The 18365-nt window shown below is 43.1% G+C and overlaps 2 protein-coding genes and 1 long non-coding RNA gene across 3 annotated transcripts in view; 1 reads left to right on the top strand and 2 right to left on the bottom strand.

The window, feature by feature from the left end:
* LOC106913219 (NACHT, LRR and PYD domains-containing protein 3-like) overlaps nucleotides 1–10893 on the bottom strand; it is a 40242-nt gene extending 29349 nt beyond the window's left edge. Inside the window, exons 1-3 of the mRNA XM_088012553.1 lie at nucleotides 10762–10893; nucleotides 7608–7803; nucleotides 6736–7083 (exon numbers count right to left, since the gene is read on the bottom strand). Coding sequence (XP_087868679.1) covers nucleotides 6736–7083; nucleotides 7608–7641 — 382 coding nt within the window. The 5' untranslated portion in view covers nucleotides 7642–7803; nucleotides 10762–10893. The remainder of the gene's footprint in view (nucleotides 1–6735; nucleotides 7084–7607; nucleotides 7804–10761) is intronic.
* Nucleotides 10894–11680: 787 nt separating this feature from the next.
* Nucleotides 11681–14344, bottom strand: LOC148160554 (uncharacterized). Its single transcript, XR_015765321.1, has 2 exons — nucleotides 14070–14344; nucleotides 11681–13767 (listed from the first exon to the last, which is right to left on the bottom strand). It is a non-coding gene; the product is annotated as an uncharacterized LOC148160554 (long non-coding RNA).
* Nucleotides 14335–17778, top strand: LOC148160553 (SH3 domain-binding protein 4-like). Its single transcript, XM_088012674.1, has 2 exons — nucleotides 14335–14962; nucleotides 15897–17778. Exons 1-2 carry the CDS (start codon nucleotides 14786–14788, stop codon nucleotides 16119–16121), a joined length of 402 nt encoding a protein of 133 aa, XP_087868800.1. The 5' UTR covers nucleotides 14335–14785; the 3' UTR covers nucleotides 16122–17778.
* Nucleotides 17779–18365: the final 587 nt, after the last annotated feature.

Below are 18365 nucleotides of genomic sequence, written 5' to 3'. Positions count from 1 at the left end.
ACAACGTGTAGCCCTTGTTGTGCTACATTTGCCCTTCAGAGACATGTGAAGGAGCACCAAGACACTCATGAGGACATCTATAAATCTGTCCATACAGCCTTTTATGTGGACAACTGCCTGCAGTCCCTTTCTGACCCACAGGAGGCCAAGTTGCTCATTGACAGGATGAGGGAGTTACTCTTCCAAGGTGGATTTGAGATAAGACAGTGGGCCAGCAACCTACCTGAGGTGGTTGCCCATCTGCCCAGCATAGCCAGGTCAGAAAGCTGTGAACTGTGGTTGAACTTCAAAAGCCTTGACCCAATGTTGACAGGAGTCAACATTGGGTCTCAGCTGGCACTGCCCAACTGATGTCCTGGGATACAAGCATCGCCCAGTGTCTTACACGACTGTCACGTTGCGCAATATTTATAAGGTGCTAGCCAGTCAGTATGACCCACTGGGTTATATCTGCCCTTACACCACAAGAGCAAAGCTCATTGTGCAGGCCCTGTGGAATAAAGAGAGAGGATGGGACGAGCCCATAGAAGGAAGTCTGCTTCAGTGTTGGCTCGAATGGGAAGAAGACCTATCTAATCTCCAACACATCATCATCCCTCGCTGCTACAGTCCTCACAGCATCAGTGGTACCTCAAACGAGGTTCACATCTTCTGTGACGCCTCTGAGAAATCCTATGGAGCTGTTGCCTATCTGAGAGTCACAGAGCAACAGACACACATCTCCACTTCTTTCATCATGGCACGCTCAAGAGTTGCACCCCGCAAACAGGTGTCGATTCCCCGACTGGAGCTGTGTGCTGCGTTGACAGGAGCCCAACTAGCCAAAGTGCTCCAAACTGAACTCTCATTACCCCTGCACTCTGTCTTTCTTTGGACGGATTCTACTACAGTGCTGCAGTGGATCCAGTCCAGTTCCTGCAGGTACAAAGTTTTTGTTGGGACTCGGATTTGTGAAATACAGGAGTTGACCTCCTCAGAGCAGTGGGGGTATGTGAACTCTGATGAAAATCCAGCTGATGACATCACAAGAGGGAAATCGCTGTTAGAGTTCACCATCTCCAGCCGTTGGTCACAGGGCCCCCACTTCTTCACACAGGCTCCTGACACCTGGCCGAAACCCCCGACAGAGTTCCCAGATTGTGGTAATGAAGAACTCAGAAAGACCGCTTTCTGTAGCTTCACATCTATATCTCAAAGTCTGCCAGATCCTACACAGAGCACATCGTAAGAGGACCTGGTTCTGGCCACTCACCAATCCCTGCATGGGGCGGCTGCCACCTCATTCACTGCTGCCGAGCGTCAAGAAGCAGAGACTCAGTTGCTTCGCTCTGCACAGAAGGACAGCTTCCCAGAAGAGGGAGGTCCAAGCCCTCCAAGCAGGTGACACTGTGCGCCCCAGCAGTCGCCTTAATGCTCTTTCCCCTGAGTATGACAGCCTCAGTGGACTGATCAGAGTTGGAGGCCGCCTGCGCCAAGCTATAGATGTATACCCTGACAGCATCCATCCAGTTGTGTTAGCTCCTGATCATCCTCTGACTCGTCTCATCATAAAGCACTACGACGCTCAACTGCTTCACCCAGGTGCAGAGAGACTCTATGCAGAGATACAACGCACCTATTGGATCCTCAGAGGTCGACAGGCCATTAAGAAACACCAGTACCAGTGCGTAGACTGTAGGAGATGGCGCGCCTCACCTTCCACACCAAAGATGGCTGACCTTCCCTCAGCTCGTTTGAGACTCTACAAACCTCCATTCTGGTCTACAGGCGTAGACTGTTTTGGACCGTACCTAGTTAAGATTGGACGTCGAAGAGAGAAACGTTGGGGGATCATCTACAAATGTCTGACCACTCGATGTGTTCACTTGGATCTCCTCCCTAGCCTCGACACTGACTCTTTCCTGATGTCATTACGCAGGTTTATTGCTCGCCGGGGAAAGCCATACGAGTTGTGGTCTGACAGAGGCACCAATTTCAGGGGAGGCCATAAAGAACTGCAGAGTGCCTTTGAAAACATGGCCCCAGTGTTGCAGCAACAGTTGGCCAAACAGACCATCAATTTTAACTTCAACCCGCCGCATGCTCCTCACTTTGGGGGAGCCTGGGAGAGGGAAATCAGGTCAGTCAAATCAGCTTTACAAGTTGTCCTGAAAGACCAAGTTGTGGCAGAGGAAGTACTTCTAACAGCTCTCATAGAGGTTGAAGGCATCCTTAACTCTAAACCTCTCGGTTATGCCTCCTCTGACGTGGCTGACCTGGACCCCATTACACCAAACCTTCTGTTAATGGGGCGGCGGGATGCAGGACTACCACAAGCATTGTATGGTCCTCATGATGCCCTGTCCAAGAGGAGATGGCAACACAGTCAGGTCGTCAGTGACCATTTTTGGAAACGCTTCATCCAGGACTACCTTCCAGGACTTCAGTTACGACAGAAATGGAGGAAATCTACTGATAATACTTCTGTGGGACAAATTGTGATGATTGTTGATTCCAACCTTCCCCGAGGACTGTGGCCCGTCGGGACCATCACCAAGGTTTTCTCTGGGACGGATGGCATTGTTCTAGCTGCTGAGGTGAAGGTCAAGGACAGCATCTACATTCGCCCGGTAACCAAACTGGTGGAGCTTCCGGAAGTGCCTGAAGATTTGGACCCTTCTTCTACCTAGTGGACTTTGTATGAGTGTATTTGTTTGCAAATACAGGGGCGGCTGTTAAAAGTCCACCTGTTGGTTTTAGCACTACAATACCCATAGTGCATCTGTTCGTTACCCATGGTGCATCTGTTCGTTTTTTTCTTGTAGTTCGACTTTCATCTATACCAAAAATCATCGCTTCTTTCCTGTGCTTCTGTGGTTCGGTGGCATTAAAATCCATCAATAGAAAAATTCTGAGCTGCATGCCTATTCCTTCTGACTGAGGAAGATTCAATTGACGAGACATCCGGAATTAGCGCAAGCTAACACGCAGTCTTTTACAGTGTCATTACTCAGCAGACAGAGACCTGGTGCTGGCATGTGACGCCTCACCATACGGAGTGGGAGCCGTGCTGTCACATGTGATGGAAGATGGGAGTGAGCGACCTTTAGGGTTCATGTCAAGGACATTAACACCAGCGGAAAAGCGTTACTCACAGCTCGACAAGGAGGGGTTAGCCATCATATTCGGGATCAAGCGATTTCACAAGTACATCTATGGTCGGAAATTCACAATCAGCACTGACCACAAGCCTCTGATCTCCCTTTTTAATGAAACAAAACCAGTGCCACAAATGGGATCACCGAGAGTGCAAAGGTGGTCTACCCTGTTGAGAGCATATGAGTACAACATTGTATACAAACCAGGTAAAGTTCATGCCAACGCTGATGCATCGAGTCATCTGCCACTACCACAGACTGATGAGGAGGAAGACTCAGGACAAGTCTTCATGCTGGATGTGATGGAAAATCCACCCATCACCACATCCCAAGTAAAACAATGGACAGCTAAAGACCTAATTCTGTCACATGGTGTTTAAAAGGTTGGCCCGACAAAGTGGACACTCAGTTCAAGGCCTACAGTCAGAGAAGGTTAGAGTTGAGTGTGAAAGATGGTTGTGTACTGTGGGGTGCCAGAGTGGTTGTTCCACAGAAGGGAAGGTCTACCCTTTTAAAACAGCTACATTGTATACATCCTGGCATCTCGAGAATGAAGGGTTTGGCACGTTCCTACATGTGGTGGCCAGGGATGGATGCAGAAATAGAGAAGGAAGTACAATCCTGCCGCACATGTCAGGAAAATAGGAAGGCTCCAGCTGCTGCACCCCTGCACTCTTGGGAGTGGCCAGAGACACCCTGGAGTAGACTACATGTGGATTATGCCGGCCCTCTCTCAGGCAAGACGTTTCTTGTCGTGGTAGATGCACATTCGAAATGGATTGATGTGTATCCCACAGACAGTGCAACAAGTTACCATAGAGAAACTCAGACAGTGCTTCAGCACATATGGCCTACCCCAGATGATAGTTTCAGCCAACAGCACATGCTTCACAAGTCAAGAGTTTGACATGTTCTTGAAACAGAATGGAATACAGCATGTTACATCTGCACCTTTCCACCCAGCATCAAATGGCCTGGCTGAAAGGGCTGTACAGACATTCAAACAAGGCCTGAAGAAAACTAAAGGGGACACTTTGGAAACGAGGTTGGCAAGATTCCTATTTAACTACAGAATCACACCACAAAATACCACAGGCTTGTCACCTGCTGAACTGCTGATGTCACAGAGATTACGTTCTACGCTGGATCTCCTGCTGCCGGACATCAAGGCGAAGGTACGTAAGAAGCAAGCAAAACAGAGGGAATATCATGACACCCACAGCAAGTGGAGAAGCTTTTCTCCCAGCAATGATGTGTACATCCGTAACTACAGTCATGGACCGAAGTGGGTGCCTGCCATCATTGTAGGGAGCACAGGTCCAGTATCTTATACTGTGCAGATGAGAGATGGACGTGTCATGCAGCGTCATGTTGATCAAATCAAGAAATAACATGTGATGCAGAGGGGGATGGATGGGGCTGGAGCACAGTGTGCTCTTCAGGTACCAGATGAAGTAGTGGCGCTCGGGCCGATGGACTCTGTGGCTCCATCTTCAGGAGGATGGGCGTTGGTGGAGCCTGCTGAAACAGCTCAGGTTCGTTTTCCTGCGGTGGATGTGCCAGATGTGGACATCGGACAGAGAACAGATCCACCACCAGTACTATGCTGCTCAGAACGCCAAACAAAGACTGCTCCTTATCTGAGTGACTTTTTGTGCAAGTAGTGAGTACCTTAAGTAAGAGTGTTTTCTGGACTAGCTAGTTTGTTCACCTTCCATGTTTAATATGTTTTATTCAGTGTTTTAAATAAATAAATACATGGACAGAGTTCTGATAGCACAGACGTCAGGACCATTGGATTGTTAGTTCTTGTAGAGTTTTACTAACCTAGTTGACTCTGAAAGGGGGAGGGATGTAGTATACTGAGTTAGTTCACATTTAGGTTTAGTTAGAATACCCTCCAGACCACTAGAGGGAGCAGTGGGAAGATAGAAGCAGAGTCAAGCAAGAAAGGCTAGTGCAGATTGAGCTATTGATGGGTGAATATTCAAAGTACAAGAAGGAAAATACAGATCAAAAGGGAACTCTCACTGAGGCTCCTGTTGTGTTATCAGAGAGGACAGGAGGCCATAAAATTAGCATCTCCAGGAGGGCAGCATCACTTGAGCCTGGGAGAGAGAAGTTTGCTCGGTTCACTGAAGATCAAACATCTTCCAGAACTAACATCTGGGACGGTGTAAAACTGAATACAACACAGAATGTTAAAACCACTAACATTTAATTTCTAAGACATTTTTCTAAGTACTAATAGCATGTTTTTTAATGAAAATTGTATTATCTAATTGTAGAATTACTAATCTAGTAAATGATGAATGTATTTGAAAATTGTATTATCTGTGACAATATCAGAATCAAACGGAAATTGTTTGAATGAAAATGTTTTTGTTTAGTTTTAGAAAATTGCTCAGGATTTATGCTACATGGGGTTTTGGAAAACGATTGTGTTAACTTGTATACTGAGGATTGAATATTATGTTTCATAGGTTAGAAAAAGGAATTTTACCTCATTCTGTTCTGTTAATTTTATGTGTTATTTTTGGTTTAAGGCAGGACTCAATCTTTTGGGGTGCTGAGTGCAGAAGAGCAAAACTGGGTTTGTGAAGATAACCTTTCCCTGAACCAAATTACTGAATTTAAGTTTGTTCCTGAGAATCTATGTAAGGAGAGATAGCAGGAGAGACTTCAGATTTCACAGCTATCTGTGAAATACTTTTCTTATGTTTTTCTTTGCCCAGATGGCCTTAGAACCGCAAGAGGCCAGGACAAGCTCTCCGCTCTTTTTGTTAAAAGAGCAAATGGCCTTTGATCTTTGCCGTAAATTAGGGGGAGTTCTAAGTTTTTCTGAGTGTCCAAGATAGCTTCCAGTTGGTCAAGCAGAGGTACGCCTTATTTGAATATATTAAAGAGGAAAAACACGCCTACATTATAAAAGTTCCTGCCCAGGAGTAATAATTCAGATAGCTGCCGCTTTTTGCACCAGCTCTCTCCAAAGACGCGTCTTTACCTTTCTTTTTCTATCTTTTTTGTCTCAGGTAATGAATGTATGTCTCTGTTGTTCTGCAGTTTTGTTGTTAATTCATACTTGTTTCCTATTGGATTAAACTCTGTAATTCTGTGACGTCAACATGCATTGTTGTTGTTTTCCTTGTGGCCACACATGGCCCGCCGAGAGGACCTGGGATCTAAGAGGAAGAGAGAGCCAGACTTTTTCCAATTTAGATATTCTTCCTTAACAACACCAAGAGATATATCCGGCATTAGGAGAGCTGAAAAGTATGAAAGTGGTGAAAATAACACAAAGTATGCAGGAGAAAAAGCGCGGCAAAATTTAAGGAGCAACCAGAAAAGTGGAAGTCAACAGTGTGAATCCTGCAGCATTCACACTAATAAAGAATAAAGAGAATCAGGATCTCAGCATTCCTCAGCATTCACACTAATAATTTCATCATAGAAATAATCCATTCATCCATTCTTTGGTTATTTATTCTGGGCCTTGTCTCCATGGTTACAGAAACTATGAACAATTATTCATTTTCTCATTTCAATAAATTCATTCATAGCACAGAACTTTAAAATATGAACTGCTTGATTATCTGACCTTTGACCTTCAGATGAATCTGTTTCAGGTTCAGTTCTTCTATTCCACCAGAGATGCTGCAGCTGTAGTTTCCTCCATCATCCTGCTCAGGTTTCCTCAGAGTCAGGCTGAAGTTTCCAGTATCCAGAGCGTCAGGATTCATGGAGGTCCGGTTTCTGAAACGCTGGTTCTGGATTTTAAGATCGTCACCGTTTTCTCTCCGTAGGTGGACGGAGTTAGGACTGAGATCACTGCGAGTCCAGATGAGGAACGGGTCTTCAGGTGGACGACCAGAGTAAATGCAGGGCAGCAGCACAGACTCCGCCCCCTCATTAACCTCCACCACTCCACCCAGTGCATGCTGGGAAACTGAGGACACAAGATGAGAGTTTAGTGTAGAAATAATGACCAGTTATTCACTATTGTTCAAAGATTTCAGTCTGTCTGCTAAACAGTGATGCTGAACTCTTATTGGGCAGCAATGATCTCTGTTCATGTAACATGTAACTCACATTAAGCAATATGTCATAAAAACTGATAAAAGTGCATTAAAATAAGTTAGAAATTTAAAAGCTGAAGGATTGACAAAGTTGAAACTCTAAAAAAGCATGAACATGGCGATATTCTAACAAAATGTATAAAAACTAAAGCTACAGTATTATTACTGTATTGCTTTTATATCTAAAATAAATATTTCTCAAAGTCTATTGTTACAATCAATCATGGATCCCTTTAAATCCACGATTTTACAGATGTGTATCCCGTCAAATGACAGATTCTGTGACGTCATTTCAGATATTTGACTGTCAAAATGTTATTGAAGACATCTCGAATTATTAGGAGGAAGACGAGCAGAGAGAGGAAGAGGAGCAGAGAGAGGAAGGTGACCTTACCGAGCAGGAGGATCAATACCATCATCATCATCATCTCAGATCAAACACAGAGGCTTCCATCAGATCCCAGCAGTTGATCGTCTCTGAAAGCAGATCAGTGTTTCTACTGGAACCAGCAGAGACACAGAGGGAGGAAACTCCACTGCTGATTGGCTGATTCAGATGCTGCTGAAGCGGTTCTGATCCAGATCAGTTCCTAGGAAAGGGGGGGAGCTTCAGTTTCCTCATTCAGCAATGAAGCTATGAGTAGGTCAAAGGTCAGGAGCTTCAGTTCCCTGATGAACCAATAGTAGAGTCATGGATTCTGTTTCCTCTTTTATCTGCTTACAGTCACTGCTGCTGCTTACATAACCATAATCACATAGACTGGCGACATTCACACATAAACAAACTGAAACTGATTAACTACCTTTAGGGACCAGACTGAGGAGAATAAAAGCTAAACTCTACAATCTTTGTCTCACCTGGTTCCACCAGGAGCTCAGTGTTTCCCAGGCTGGACGGTGAATGTAACTCTGGTTCTGATCCATTTGGATGACATGTATGGCTTGTAACACTTGATCATTTTCAGCATTAAAGCCTGTTTTTATATAACCAAATCTCATTGATTCTCAAGGTAATTTACACTGAGGGGTTCTGATCGGGTTCTGAAACTGGGTGGGGCACTGAGACAAAAATAAATGAACTCCAACAAATGGGGGCTCGTCCAAACTGGTTTTTGGGTTAGTGAGACCAGGACCCCTCCTCAAGGAAGATCCCAGATCATGGTGACCAAACATGGAGCTTTTCAGTGTTTGTACAATTAAAAAGGCAGGCAGAACATTTTTCTGCTGGCGGTTTGTTTCCAAACGTCTGACCGCAAAGCGTTTACTGGAAGATGTTCATCAGTTTGTGTCTCTGCTGTGCAGGAATGTTTCCTCGTTGCCTCAGTTTGGGTCGAGGTTCAGCCGTCACACAGCCGGCCTCACATTTAACTCTATAGAGGAGAATAATTGGCTCTATAGAGGAGATGAAGGTCAGCACAGTGTCATGCAGCTGTAAATAAGGTCAGCAGCCTCAGTCAGGAGGACCAGACTTCCCTCTCCCAGCCTCCTGGTCCAGCTCCTCCTGCTGAATCCCAAGGCGTTCCCAGCCCAGCAGGGAAACGCCGTGTCTCCAGTGTCTCCTGTAATTCCTGGGTCTTCCCCTGGTCCTCCTCCTGATGGGACATGAACACCTCACCAGGACGCTTCACACTTGGCTGCAAACCACCGCAGTGAAAGCCAGAGTGGTCCTGCTGATGAAGCCAATAGAACCACATCATTCACAAAAAGCAGAGATGCGATCCCCAGAGATTGGAGAGCCCGACCCAGAGTCCCCAGGCTCAGGTTGTTGGTGGGATTGAGGAGGTGTTCAAAGTCTCCTGCCCACCGACCCACAACATCCTGACTCGAGGTCAGCAGCTCGATAGCAGCTCATCATCCCCTGTAAACAGTGTTGGTGCTGCTTCTCCCTCCTGAGGCGCCGGATGGTGGACCAGAATCCTGGTTTCGCATGTGAATCCTGGTTTCTCAGGTGAATCCTGGTTTCTCATGTGAATCCTGGTTTCTCATGTGAATCCTGGTTTCTCATGTGAATCCTGGTTTTTCAGGTGAATCCTGGTTTTTCAGGTGAATCCTGGTTTTTCAGGTGAATCCTGGTTTCTCATGTGAATCCTGGTTTCTCACCTGTTTCTGTCCAAGTCTTCAGGTTTCTGACTGAAGACCCAGCAGCTCAGTTTCCCTCCTCGTTTGCTCCCTGCAGGTCCGACTCCAGCATTTCCTCCCTTCCTGCTCTCCAGAGATTACTCTGTGTCACCCAGACTATCAATCCTTATAATCTAATCCCTCCAAACTCTGAACTCAGCTTTTCCTCCCAGACTAACAAGCTGCCAGTGAACCGAAATGAATTAATCGATTCAATCCTAAGAGAAATCTACCTGAGAATCTACCTGAGTATAACTCTTCTTCTTTTCAGCTGAATCCAGTTGGACAAATATTGTCCTCTGGTCCTGAATGTGGAACTAAGTTGGTTAATTAGAAAAGTTACAAAATGTGCATCATGTCACTTTGAGCAATAAAATTTATTACAATATATTATATATAATGTAATATTATTATTTACAATAAAATCTGTGAAATAACAGAGTTGTCCCGACACAAGAAGGAATATGAATATATGATTCTTGATATTAATGGCGGCTGATTTTAGAATCAAAACCATGAAAAATATAAACATTAATAAACATATTTATTAGTAATAAACTTTAACCATCTAAAACCAGAACATCAAGTTGGATTAAAGTATAAAAATAAAAACAAATACAAATAAAAAAGTAATTAAACTTTTTAATTTTATTAATTAAAATTAGACAACTGTGATGAACATTTTATAATTATGATTTTTTTTTACATAATATCTCTCTACCAACCCTGTCGTCACAATCTGTACTTAGATGAAGTTTAATGAGGAATTATATTAGTAATAAAACTATGAAGGTCCTCAGCAGAACCAGGTCCTGGTTTCCTTGTTGTTGGTTTGGGCCGTCCGCAGGTCAAGAGTAGTGGAACAAAGTCTGTCAGTCATATGTCGCCCTGTCTGGAGCTCCTTAATATATTTTAAAATAAAGATAAGTCATTCCTTCCCATTTGAATTCATTTCTCTGTGCACAGATTCGCCAATTGATCCTCCAGTTTATTCAAATAGTTAGCTCATGTTTAATGGCGCTAATACACCGTAAAACATTTCATGAGTTTTGATTTAACCTCAATAACATCTTTTGCCGAGAACTAAAGAGCTCAAAACTAAAAATGTGCTCAATAGATGAACTCCATGCATCTCCCTCTTTTTCTATACCAGAACAAGCGACATCATAAATATTCACTCAAGTTTTTCTCACTGATTTGATGATCGACAGGTTGTTTTCTTTTAAATAAGAGCCAGTAAATCAATATCTGCTCCTGTTTTTCTTCTGGGGTTTTGTTTCGCTCTGCATTTCAGGTCCATTTCTTTGTCCCGACCCGAACTGGTACCGTTTGTGTTCGATCAAATTGAAGCTTGGTTAAAATACATCTACTGAAAATAGGCTACCAAACATTGATTTCATTAAAAAATGAATAAAAACTAAATATTTTACCTTCAAATGAAGCTCCCTTAGTAAAAACTTGCCTGCGTTACAACCAGAGGGAGACGAAAGTTGAACAGAATCAGGAAACTCCAGCTGAGGTGAGGATCGTTTAGCTCCGCCTCCAAATACCTGAACGTGTTTGGTCTAGTCCAGTGTTTCTCAACCCTAGTCCTCACCGCCCCCCTGCTCTGCATGTTTTAGATGTGCCTCTGTTCCAGAACAGCTGATGCAAATTACTGCATGACGATCAAGTACTGCAGAAGCCTGTTAATCACCCAGAGATACAATTCAGGTGTGTGGCAGAAGGGAAACACCTAAAACATGCAGGACAGGGGGGCGGTGAGGACCAGGGTTGAGAAACACTGGTCCAGTCAAAGTACAAAAGAAAATACATTCTTCTTCTTCTTGTCGGTTTTATGGCGGTTGGCAAGAAACTTTTAGTAGCATTACCGCCACTTACTGGTATGGAGTGTGGTTTGTGATGGTTTAAATATTTATCCTCATCTATACATACATATTCTACCACAATTCTAACACACATTCAAACATAAAACATACATACTTATGCACAACTTTGTGTATCATGCCTTCATTCACAAACACACTTACTATAATTAAATTCTATGAAATAATTTAGTTTTCTTTGCATGTTTACTCCCTAAATTCTTCCTCAATATATCTAATAAATTAACCTTCTCCTTAATACTTTCAAACTCTCTCTTCATATATCTGCTCTCTATTTCATATTTATGGCATTCTAATATAACATGTTCTATGGTTTCATATTTATCACAATAATCACATTTGCCAGTTTTATGAATTTTAAAAAGTGTATAATTAAGTCCTGAATGCCCAAATCTTAATCTTATCACTCTTTCCTCCTTTCTATTTCTTCTTCCATTTCTTCTTTCTCCTACATTCTCCTGAATTTTATAAAACCATCTTCCTGTTTTATCTTCATCCCACCTTTTTTGCCAAACTTTCATCAGTTTCTCTTTAACAATACTCTTTCCTTCAGCTTTACTTATTTTAACTGTAAAACTAATAGGATTTTTAATTGCCCTCTTGCCATTTTATCTGCCCTCTCGTTTCCTTCTACCCCAATATATGCTGGAACCCACACAAATATAACTATCAAACCCATGTTTTGTATTCTAAATAATGTATGAAATATTACTAATAAAATGTCCATCCTACTATCTGTTTGATTATTTTTTAAACTTAATAATGCAGAGCTTGAATCTGAACATATTATTGTTTTTAATGGTTTTATATCAAGAAACAAAACTCTGCTACTTCCCAACCAGCTGAGCTTCATGCACTCAGTGTTCAGGTTTTCTAAACATATTATACATTATTATACATCAGAACGTAGGAATCTATGTCTGGATTCAGCATGGACTTAATGCAACACTCATCAATGCTGGACTTACGGCTTCAGCTGTGTTCTGACATGTTTCCGTAATGTCTTATGTCCTAAATGATGCATTGTAGACATGAGCTTTGTGTGAGTTTCCCCTCAGACCTTCCTTCATCATACAGTCATTACTTTGATACTTGCTGCAGTTTTTCCATGAAATTAGTCTCTTCCAGCACCAAATAAGCTTTTCACTAAAACTGCTGAAAGTCAACATTTCCAAAGTCACACACACGTTTGCATCGTCACGGCCCTCCAGGCCGATTGTGATACACACATGAGACAAAGCCTGATTATTCACAGAACTGTTCTAACACCTACGGTGCAGGTATTACATCACAGCCATTATCAGAGGTCCACCGATACATCAGCCGGCCGATATTTTGGGCCTATACTTGTGTTTTTTTTCTTGTATCTGCCTTGGCCGGTGTGTGCATTAATTAATTTGCAGATCTATTATCACATTAAGCAGCCATGCCGTGAGAGCACATGGACACATTGGGCTGTTAATGTTGTAAGACTCAGTGCCAACAACAGCAAGAGTGTGTTTTCAACTTTCCACGTATCTTTAACTGCCTAACTTAGCTGTTAAAGTCACCGTCTCACTGCGAACAGGAGGGAACAGCAGTGTGCAGCTCGGACCCTGAAATTCATTGCTGGATTGCAGGCGTTGCACATTTTCTACTGGATTTCCTCAGGTCTAGTTTTTATAATGCTGGGAACTAGAAGCCAGTGATGCCTGCAGTGACCCAAACCCTTGTTTCCTCCGGCAGGTGGTGTCATGGTAACACGCAGCCTTAAGCGTCAGGCCAACTGGCTCAGAATATTTCTGTGGTGAAATCTGCAGCTCTGTTGAAAAAACTAGCCGACGATACAAAACACCAACTTCCTTAAACTCCTCTTCCTGCAGATACAACCAGTGTTAACACAGAGTTTATATTGATTGCATAGTTAGAGCAGCACTCGGTTCAAAATAATAATAATATAAATGATTAGTTACTGGAAGAGTTCTTCACAGTCAACAACCAAAGGTCACAAAACAGCCGAGTAAATTTGTGCTTTTGAATTCATTCTGAAAAGTTAATATAGGGGGAAGCTAAATGCACTAAATGTTTTAAAATGCAGAAAACCGGTCGGGACGTTCTTCTCTAGTGCCCACTGACTTTAATCCATCTGTCCATCCGTCCATCCGTCCCTTGATGGGGTGCTGGTGCCTCTCCAACGAGACGTTTGGGGCGAGAGGCGGGGTTCGCCCTGGACAGGTGGCCAGTCTGTCGCAGCGACTTTAATCTGTTGGCTTTACTGCTGGATTCAATAAAATGCAGAACTCACATCAGGGACACAAAACTGACTTATGCAGCAATTATCTGCGTTGACTGTGTGCACACTTGGTGGTGATTTATGATCCTTTTAAGATGACGGCCACGACGCCCCTGTTTACAGCAGAAGGGGTTCAAGTATCAGCCAGTAAATTAGAGCTTTCCTTTCCCGGAGGATTTTTGTGTTCACCATTTATTTCAGAGAAGAAGAAGAAAAAAACACCTGTTAGTTGTTTGGAGTCAGCTGTGTTGAATATTGGAGGTCCAGCTCCGTAAACTCTGTTGAGTGAAATGAAAGGAAATCAACATGTAAAAGGACAGTGAAGACGGTCATAGTTGTTGGGAATTTAGCTAAAAATAAAGGCAAATCCTGGAGGGAAACCTGCAGACATTGAAAATGTCTGTTCACACACGCTTCATGCATTCTGACTGAGCTTGAGCTGCTTTGCAAACAGGAATCAGCACCGTCTCAGTCTCCAGATTTGCAAAGCTATTATTTGTTTGAACTGGTCAGACTGTCTGTGCCTGGCAGACACATTTTACCAGCACTACTCAAGTAGCTCTAGTTTTCAACAACAAACCTGAACGTAGGAGCTGGAAGTGTTCACTTGACTTTTGGCAGAACTTTCCTGTTCAGTGATCCAGTAAGGAAGCAAAGTTCTTCTCCCCCCTCGATGTTCATGGATCCAGAGGCAAACAAACAATCTTGGACTCCACCAGTGAAGCTGATAGACTCGTGTCTGAACTGCCCTTCATTTTGGTTTCTCTTGACTCGGCATTCCTGCGGGGCAGAAATTATTGCCCAATTGGCCTCACAGCTGACACCATCCCATTCTCTGGTCTGGTCTCATCTCAAGAACCAGTGAGACTTTTGGAGCGTGGAGTTTACATTCCTCACTCACCGCCCCCTTCCTCCCCACCTCCCTCATCCTCTCTCTTCATATCCTGTCATTCCACACATTCCTACACATTCAGTCACGGCCCAAATTAGAACATTAAAGTCACCTTTGCTCTGCTGAGTTGAAGCATAATGACTGTGTGACTGCATCTCTGTCACTGAGACCCGTCTGTGTGGAGGTCAGAGGAAGTATTTTTAGGAAAGAGGGGCATTTTTGACTGTTATTTGAAGGAAATACTTGGAGTTTTTATATTGTGATAAAGATGAAATGTTATTCCTTTCAAGAATATCTTTACGAGCAAAGAGAAATGACTGAATTTACCTCCATTAAACCTACTTTATTCAGATGTTTTCTTTTTAGTCTGAAGCTGTTTGTTTTCTCTGCAGGCTTTGCTGAAGATGGACTGCCAGGGTCTCGTGGCCAGACTTGTCATGGACTTTGTCCTCCTGACCACCGCCGTGGAGGTGGCCGGACGATGGAGAGACCTCGCCGAGAAGCTGGCCAAGGTTTCCCGCCAGCAGATGGACGCCTTTGAGGCGCCGCACCGCGACAAGCATGGCGTAGTGGACAGCGAAGTAGGCCTGTTGGAGCCTGTTGTCGTAGCTAAAGCATCCACTCAATGTTTCCACATTCAGTTCAGACACAAAGTTTGATGTTTTCTGTTGAAGGTTTGTAACAGAGTTTAGAAAAAGACACTTGATGTGGGTAGTTGATGAGACATAATATTTGAAGTGTCGTCTATTTAAACTCTACTGGCTACTAAATGTTTGGCCAATTAAAGGACATTAGCGTTTCAGTGAGTTAAAGTCAGATTTATTCCCCAAGATTTTGTCCATAATAGTTTATTTAAGCCGAGCACTTGTGCTTAATGTCCAGTAAAAGTTAAAAGGAAGAGTATATAATATGTAAAAAAAAAAGGAATCTGTTCTGATGACGTAGAAAGACAGGAAGAGAGAACATAATGTAGCATAATTGCAATTAATATTAACGTTGCATAATTCTACAATGATATCACAGATTTCATGTGTTCTGAATGTTATGCAGGTCTAGTTAAAGTAAAAACACAAAGGAGTCCGTTGTTCAGTTTTCCTCCAGCCACTTAGTGAACAGAGCAAACCTGTGGAAAAAGGTCAGATATGACCAAAATTTAATGTTTTTTCCTCGTGCTCATAGTGAAACATGGTCATGGCAGCATTATGATGCGGCATGAACAAGAAAGCAGGTCAGTTAAAAGACGGATGAAGTTATATACAGGTCGATACTAAAGATTATCTTCAAAACTTTGTAATTAAGTTCCCAAATATTCTCCATCCAAAAAAATGTGCAAGAATTTGGGAGACAAAACCCAAAAGACTTGAAGCTGCAATTCCAGTGGTGCTTCTGCAAACTTGATTGATTTTCCTTGATTTGATGGGAACAAAATGTGGAAACGTTCAGTGGGTATGAAAACTCTGCCAGCAGGGAGTCACGGTTAACAGATGATGCAACATTTGCATTTGGTGTCCACAGGCCATGTGGAAGCCGGCGTATGACTTCCTGGTCACATGGGCTGCTCAGATCGGCGACAGCTACCGGGACGTGATCCAGGAGCTCCACATGGGCCTGGACAAGATGAAGAGCCCCATCACCAAGCGCTGGAAGCACCTGACCGGCACGCTAGTCCTGGTCAACTGCCTGGACGTCCTGCGGAGCTCCGCCTTCAGCCCCACTTCTCAGGATGACGACGCCTTCTGAGTTTGAGCTGCACGTCAGCTGACCGTTCCTGAACGCCTGTGTTTTCTGTCCATTGCCTGGTGGGATCCAGACGGACTGAGGTCTCCCCAGGACACACATGGAGCTCACTTGAACTGCAGAGAATAACATGTTGCACATGGAAGTATTTTTCTACTCTAGTTGTAGCACAAGCCTTTTTGTAGAGCAACACTTTAAAAGCTGTGCTTAAGAACTGTGTATCAAACTGAAGAATCACTTTTTCAAACTAAAAGACTTTTTTAGATCCGTGTTGCAGTCTCGCTCTGTGTTTTATATGTACGTGAAACCATAATGATCTTTTCCTGCCGTGGTCCTTCTTACGTCAGACATCCAGATATTCAGCACCACTCTGTCTTGTTGGGATTGAAGACGGGAAGGTTAACAAATGATTTGTTCAGTCATCGTTTGCAACAAGGTTTGACCCGGTTTAAGGACTTTGCTCAAGGTTTTTCAGGTGGTTTGCTTTTGTGACTGTGAGCGCAGAAATGATTATTTTTGAACTGTGTTTGTAAGTTAATGACTTCTTTCTGTTTGAAGGAGTCGGTGTGGTGGCTGAGGAAGCTCCTCTATGTTGAGAATTCAGATACTCGCTTTAAAAATGTCCCTTTTTTGTTGAATTTAATTCAACAGTTTTATGGGATGTTTTGTGAGCATGAACTAACTATTTTATGGGTCAATCAGATTTCAGTCCAGAGTTTGACCAGAATATGACGTTTATCTTTCTGCAGTTCTTTGTCAGACTTTGACCAGATGATACAGGATGTACAACTTCCCAAAGGTTTGGCCTGGTTTTAGTGTTTACTGGCTGGGCTCCAGCAGACTTTGGGACCATCAGGATGATTATTTTTTAGCAAATGCATGGCCCAGGTTTGTGGCATCTTTGTTTAGAAACCTTGAAGCTCACAGGAACTCTGAGGCCAGCAAGGCCTGCAGCGCTTTAGATTTAGTTCTTTTGTAACCTTGATGGCCTCGGCTCTCACTTTGGTGTAGTGCAGTTTGCAGAGTGACTATGTCAGTGACCTTCATCAAAAATAATTTATAATTAAAAAAAACGGGTCAAATTAATTTGTAGCTTTAATGAGACTTTGATGCGAGTAAAACCAAATTTCACTGTGTTAAAAGTATCAGAACAAGAACATGCCACATCTCAGCTACTACAGCAGAGTTTATCCAAAGATTAGTCTCTGTTCTGCACACTGTGTTTAGTATCGTCCATCATTACTGGACAACGTTCTTCATCAGTTGATTTACTTTCTCTGAGTCTTGGCGTCGGCTCCCCTGACCAATAGGTGCAAACATTCAGCGCTACAGCCTGCTGTCCACTCTGACAGTTATTTAGTAAACTGGCTGTTTGCATTTACGAGCAGACGTTGTTTTTGGTGAAAATTAAGACTTTCAAAAACATGGAGGGTGATATAAAAACCTGCTCGCCAGAAAATGTTGCCATGTGTTGGGAAGTTAAAACAGATTAATGTTACGTAATGTAGCCATGATCAGAATGCTTTCATGTGTGTTTTACCTTCTGGGTAATGTTGCCTTTGTTACCAACTGCTGGCCCTTTATTTTTTATATTTTGTTGTTAAAGTGTGTTTTTTGTTTCAATAACAAATGTAATAAAATAAAGATTTCAAAAATGTAACATTTTTCAGAAGCACACTAAAGGGAAAATGAATTCTACTTTACGCATATTTGGATCGGTCCGTCTGTCATTAACACTCGCTGCTGCAAAATACATGATGTAACTTATTTAGCTAACAAACAAACAAAGTTGGAGAGGAACAATATCAGAAATGTGCGGTCAGGGATGAAGAAGATGACGGCAAAACGAGGACCAGATAGATGGAGCTCTGAACAGAGCAAAGCAGCTGAACACATTCTTCAACAGGTTCAGTTCAGGAACAAACTCATCATCCTCATCCTCATCATCCTCTCCTGCTCCTGCCCATACAGACACCCCACCTTTCTGCCATCCACACATTTCCTGTCTAACTACAGATGTCCCATCTTCCACCTCAGTCATGGTTTCTTCTGCTTCCACAAGTTTGTCTTCAACCAAATCAGGAGATGCTGCTGCTCCCTTTGTCTCCCCCTCCCACTTTTCTGTACCTAGAAGTGAAGAGAGACGGAACCAGAACACGGCTGCAGGTCCAGATGGTGTCAGAGTCCTGAAGGCCTGACATGTTTTTAGGCCAAAGCAGCAAATAACTTCTTCTTCGTCTTAATATT

This window comes from Poecilia mexicana, unplaced genomic scaffold (assembly GCF_051168715.1).
Source record: "Poecilia mexicana isolate PSO_F unplaced genomic scaffold, ASM5116871v1 scaffold_2, whole genome shotgun sequence".
In the NCBI taxonomy this organism is placed as follows: Eukaryota; Metazoa; Chordata; class Actinopteri; order Cyprinodontiformes; family Poeciliidae; genus Poecilia; species Poecilia mexicana.
The sequence above is the reverse complement of the archived record's forward strand: the minus strand, read 5'-3'. Positions and strand labels throughout refer to the sequence as shown.